At 28.8% G+C, this 5,433-nt stretch overlaps 1 protein-coding gene across 1 annotated transcript; it reads right to left on the bottom strand.

Annotated features, from left to right (window-relative positions):
• Positions 1–3,614: 3,614 nt before the first annotated feature.
• Positions 3,615–4,676, bottom strand: LOC135951524 (uncharacterized). The gene is made up of 2 exons (XM_065501187.1): positions 4,290–4,676; positions 3,615–4,223 (listed from the first exon to the last, which is right to left on the bottom strand). The coding sequence occupies exons 1-2, from the start codon at positions 4,537–4,539 to the stop codon at positions 3,649–3,651; spliced, it is 825 nt and encodes a 274-aa protein (XP_065357259.1). The 5' UTR covers positions 4,540–4,676; the 3' UTR covers positions 3,615–3,648.
• Positions 4,677–5,433: the final 757 nt, after the last annotated feature.

The raw sequence follows: 5,433 nt of genomic DNA on the forward strand, positions 1-5,433 counted from the left end.
ATTAGGAGTCTAAAAAAAGTAAAAAAAAATTTTTCTTCCTATATTTTTTCAACAAAATTGCACGAAAAAGCTATTTTTTGGAAAAAAAATTTTAAAAATTTTAAGGTTTTACTACCCTTTCGTAGTAGAGTCGAACCTAGACTGTCATGCTCTTGTGTTTTTCCAAAAGTCTTCATTTGTTGCATAGTGTAATAAGTAACGTCAAAATCCATTATGCAGCAGGTATATTTGTTTTTATCAAATTTGACTTCAATTCTTTGCTGTGTCTTTGGCCTCTAAATTTTTAGAAGAATTCCTGTTAGGAACCCTTTGAACCTTGTATGTTTTTAAACCTCCATTGGCTTTAACTTTTCGTACCGAGTACTGAGCTAACCGGACTGCTTTCCTACCGGATGAGAGTTGGAAAATGCTTTATATTTATTGGCTTTAGAAACATCATGTCAATCATTCCTTCTACCTGAACGGACAAGTTCTCCCGATACTGTTCAATAATATTGGAATCAGTTTGACGGCCGATCTTTGATTGTTTGGCCAACTTTTTGTATGACCAAGTTTGGTTTTGTTTAAAATATTTAATAATTTTAGTACGCACTTTTTTCTGGACACTCATTTTAATCAGATTAACAATAAAAGAACATAATTGACATTGAAAATAATAACTGACATACATTCCAAAGGCAACTTGATCCACAAAAAATATCAAATAATACTTGGAAAAATGTGTGTTAAAGTTTTTCGATCTCACTCCTTATTCTGGGTCTTTATAAAATTGTAAGGCCATCTAGAATATGGCCGTACATCTGACTATTGTTGTCACGATAGGGCCTCGATGTAAGGACTTACAATATAAAATTTTCCCCAAATATTCTTTATATTTTTCTTGGATCGGTCCATGTTTCACCAGATGATAAGTGGACCTAACATGAGGATTCAATTGCTTCAAATTTACAATGTGTTTCCTTTGATTAAAAACTGTATTTACTTTTGCTTTTAATTTATTATTTATTAAATATGTATATAATATCTTAATTAGTATATGGGGGATTTCATGTCAAGTGAACCAACTTTTGAAATCGATGTCTTCCGATCGGGATGAAATTTGCACCAAGGTTAGCTCTATTGGATAGTAACTCAGACACAATTTTTCAACAACATCGGTCGAGAACTCTCTGAGTTATAGGGGGTAAAATTTTGACAATTTGGTCAAACAGGGGTTTTTTCTTATCCATGTAACTTATTACCTATTGTTCTTAGCAAAATGTGTTCCAAATAGTATAGATAGCTATTTCTTCGATCTTTCGAAAAAAAATATTTAAAAAAAAAAATAAAAAAATTTTAATATTTTTTTTCCGAAATCAAAAACTTTTTTGACTTTTTTTTAAAATACGCTATTTTTTTTTATTTTTTTTTTTTTCTTAAAATAAAGTTTAGATATTTTCCTTGAACACCTACTTGGTCGCTTAGTGGGATGCGAGTGGGATATCTATCAAAATAAATATTTTGTAACTCAAAACATAAAATTTTTGACTTTTTTTGCAAAATCAAAAACTTTGTTGACTTTTTTTTTTCAAAATGGACCCTTTTTTAATCTTTTTTTTTAGGTCAAACAAAAGCTTAGATATTATCCTTGAAGACCCTTTTGGTCGCTTAGTGGGATGCGAGTGGGATATCTATCAAAATAAATATTTTTTAACTCAAGACTTACAATTTTTGATTTTTTTTTTTGCAAATACGATTTTTTTTCCAAATGGGCCCTTTTTTTAAAATTTTTTTTGTTCTTAGCTTAGGTTCTTAGCTTAGGTCCATTCCTTTAAGATATTTTTAGTCCCTTAGTGGGATGCGAGTAGGATATCTATCAAAATAAATATTTTGTAACGCAAGACATACAATTTTTTAATTTTTTTTTGCAAAATCAAAATTTTTTTCCAATATGGGCCCTTTTTTAATTTTTTTTTTTTTCTCAAAAGAAAGCCTAGGTCCATTCCTTTAAGATATTTTTAGTCCCTTAGTGGGATGCGAGTGGGATATCTATCAAAATAAATATTTTGTAACGCAAGACATACAATTTTTTAATTTTTTTTTGCAAAATCGAAATTTTTTTCCAATATGGGACTTTTTTTTAAAAATTTTTTTTGCTCAAAAGAAAGCTTAGGTCTTTTCCTTTAAGACCTATTTTGTCACTTAGGAAGATGTGAGTAGGATATATATTAAAATAAAAATGTTGTAACTCAAGACATTCAATTATTGACTTTTTTTTTGCAAATTCGAATTTTTTTTCAAAATGGGCCCTTTTTTAAAAATTTTTTTTTAGTCAAAAGAAAGCTTAGGTCCATTCCTTTAAGATATTTTAGGTCCCTTAGTGGGATACGAGTGGGATATCTATCAAAATAAATATTTTGTAACTCAAGATATACAATTTTTGATTTTTTGGCAAAATCAAAAACTTTTTTGACTTTTTTTTAAAATGGGCCCTTTTTGTAATTTTTTTTTTTGCTATAAAGAAAGCTTAGGCCTATTCCTTTAAGATGGTTTTGATCGCTTAGTGGGATGCGAGTGGGATATATATCAAAATAAATGTTTTGTAACTCAAGACATACAATTTTTGTGTTAAAACATTTATTTTGATAGATATCCCACTCGCATCCCACTAAGGGACTAAAAATATCTTAAAGGAATGGACCTAGGCTTTCTTTTGAGCAAAAAAAAAAATTAAAAAAGGGCCCATATTGGAAAAAAATTTTGATTTTGCAAAAAAAAATTAAAAAATTGTATGTCTTGCGTTACAAAATATTTATTTTGATAGATATCCCACTCGCATCCCACTAAGGGACTAAAAATATCTTAAAGGAATGGACCTAAGCTTTCTTTTGACTGCAAAAAAAATTTTAAAAAAAGGGCCCATTTGGAAAAAAAATCGTATTTGCAAAAAAAAAAGTCAAAAATTTTAAGTCTTGAGTTAAAAAATATTTATTTTGATAGATATCCCACTCGCATCCCACTAAGCGACCAAAAGGGTCTTCAAGGATAATATCTAAGCTTTTGTTTGACCTAAAAAAAAAAATTAAAAAAGGGTCCATTTTGAAAAAAAAAAGTCAACAAAGTTTTTGATTTTGCAAAAAAAGTCAAAAATTTGATGTTTTGAGTTACAAAATATTTATTTTGATAGATATCCCACTCGCATCCCACTAAGCGACCAAGTAGGTGTTCAAGGAAAATATCTAAACTTTATTTTAAGAAAAAAAAAAAAATAAAAAAAAATAGCGTATTTTAAAAAAAAGTCAAAAAAGTTTTTGATTTCGGAAAAAAAATATTAAAAATTTTTTATTTTTTTTTTTAAATATCTTTTTTCGAAAGATCGAAGAAATAGCTATCTATACTATTTGGAACACATTTTGCTAAGAACAATAGGTAATAAGTTACATGGATAAGAAAAAACCCCTGTTTGACCAAATTGTCAAAATTTTACCCCCTATAACTCAGAGAGTTCTCGACCGATGTTGTTGAAAAATTGTGTCTGAGTTACTATCCAATAGAGCTAACCTTGGTGCAAATTTCATCCCGATCGGAAGACATCGATTTCAAAAGTTGGTTCACTTGACATGAAATCCCCCATATATATTAAAATTTAATTTTTATTAAATGATTAAACTATCGTCTGCAACAAGGTAATATTTGATATATTAGGCCTGTATGACAAAGAACATAACATGCCTTGTTCAAAAATTCTGCGTCATCGCTCTTAGTAACAGTTGTTACTGTTGGATATTTTGTTATTGTAGGTGGCGTTGCTGTTGGTATTGGTGGCCTTTGTGCTGCATAACATATAGGTCTTTCGATTTCCAAAACCTTGCCCTCTTTATTTGGTTCGTTAAATTTTATATGTTCACAAATTACGCCATTTGGAGCAGATCTTTGTAATGCATCTACACGATCTGGCCTATCAGGGAAATTTTCACTGATAAGTTCATCGGTCAGAGCTTCCACATCCATGGGTTTATATGGTTCTGGATGTTCACCCCTATTGACTTTATCTAAAAATTCTCTGAAGTTATCTGATTCCGTTTTCAGGGCCTTCATTAATTTATCAATGCCTTTTAATGGTTTTTCATCTTCCGATTCCGTAAACTCTACCTCTCTGGGATAAATGCACTCTAATTTATTAACATAATATTCGGGTTTACCTTGTATGGCTGAATAATATTTTTGTAAAAATTTATAACGCTCTAAAGAAGAAAATAAATTGATGTTCGTAATTGAAATAGTTCAAAAATAAAACCTTAACTATTTACCTGTATCAGAGTTTAGTTGTTTTGTACAATATATAGCATTTTCCGGCAAATTGTGTATATTTGTATGAAATGACATGTGGGGCAACAGTGGTAGCAGGTGACGAATTGTAGAGTGATGTATTGTGGAGCCTCTTTTAAATCGCTGATTAGATGGAAATGCATTATTGTAATTATTATTACAATTACATTTGGCCAATTGAATTATCAAGACGACCACAAGTAGAATATTCTTGATTTGATGCATTTCCATTGTTAGAAATGCTTTTTGAAATGAATTACTCTTTACACTATTGTAGATTGTCTTCGACTAATCACTTTTTTGTTATTTTCTTCGTTTATAAATGTTAAATGTAAATGAACCTGGGAAAATACGACTTGATATGAACTAACAAAAGATTTAAGTAGCAATAAAAAAAAATTACTGAAATACTAGTGATTCTCAAAACAAATCGTTCATTTTGTTTTCCTTTACAATTAGTAGTATGTTTTCATTTTAATATTAAGAGTATTTTCTTATTATTTTGACGTTTTATTATTTTTAATAAAAATAAATTGTTTTAAATATTTATATGTATGCAGTGACGCACAAATGTTAAAGATAGACAGGCTGCCAGTGATTATAAACTGAAAATAATAATTTTTGAAAATACATGATGCACTATAAATAGGAAAATTCTAATTTCAGTTATTGCGTACTGGAAACTACAGGTTAATGTAATAAATCATATACCAAACAAAGTGTTTTCAGAAACTACAAATAAGTTTCGATGTACCCTAAACAGCCATATTTGGAGTTAATTCTTTTGGTATATATTTGCATTATATTAATCAAATTTTGAATAATTTTAACAACTCTATTTAGAGATTAGGCAATAAGTATGCATTTATATTAGGCATCATGTTTCTTTTAATCTAAAATCAGTAGTTCAACTATGTTTTGGACATTTTTTTTTTGCCGTTCATTGTTTAGTATTTAATTCAATTAATGCCTTGTCATGATATATATGATATATTAATTTTGAGAGTATTAAATATCGATTTACATAATGAAGAACACTAAAAAACAATAGAAAATAATTATTTCCAGGTAAAACTCTGGAAAGTTATTGGATATTGGACATTTTTGGAAAACTAAACACTTTAG

Source organism: Calliphora vicina, chromosome 2 (genome assembly GCF_958450345.1).
Source record: "Calliphora vicina chromosome 2, idCalVici1.1, whole genome shotgun sequence".
Taxonomy (NCBI): domain Eukaryota; kingdom Metazoa; phylum Arthropoda; class Insecta; order Diptera; family Calliphoridae; genus Calliphora; species Calliphora vicina.

Excerpts from the sequence above, each read along its gene's own strand:
- LOC135951524 (XM_065501187.1), bottom strand. The coding sequence starts at position 4,539 with ATGGAAATGCATCAAATCAAGAATATTCTACTTGTGGTCGTCTTGATA. Across the intron at positions 4,224-4,289 it reads ACAACTAAACTCTGATACAG|AGCGTTATAAATTTTTACAA; the intron begins GTAAATAGTTAA and ends TTTCTTCTTTAG.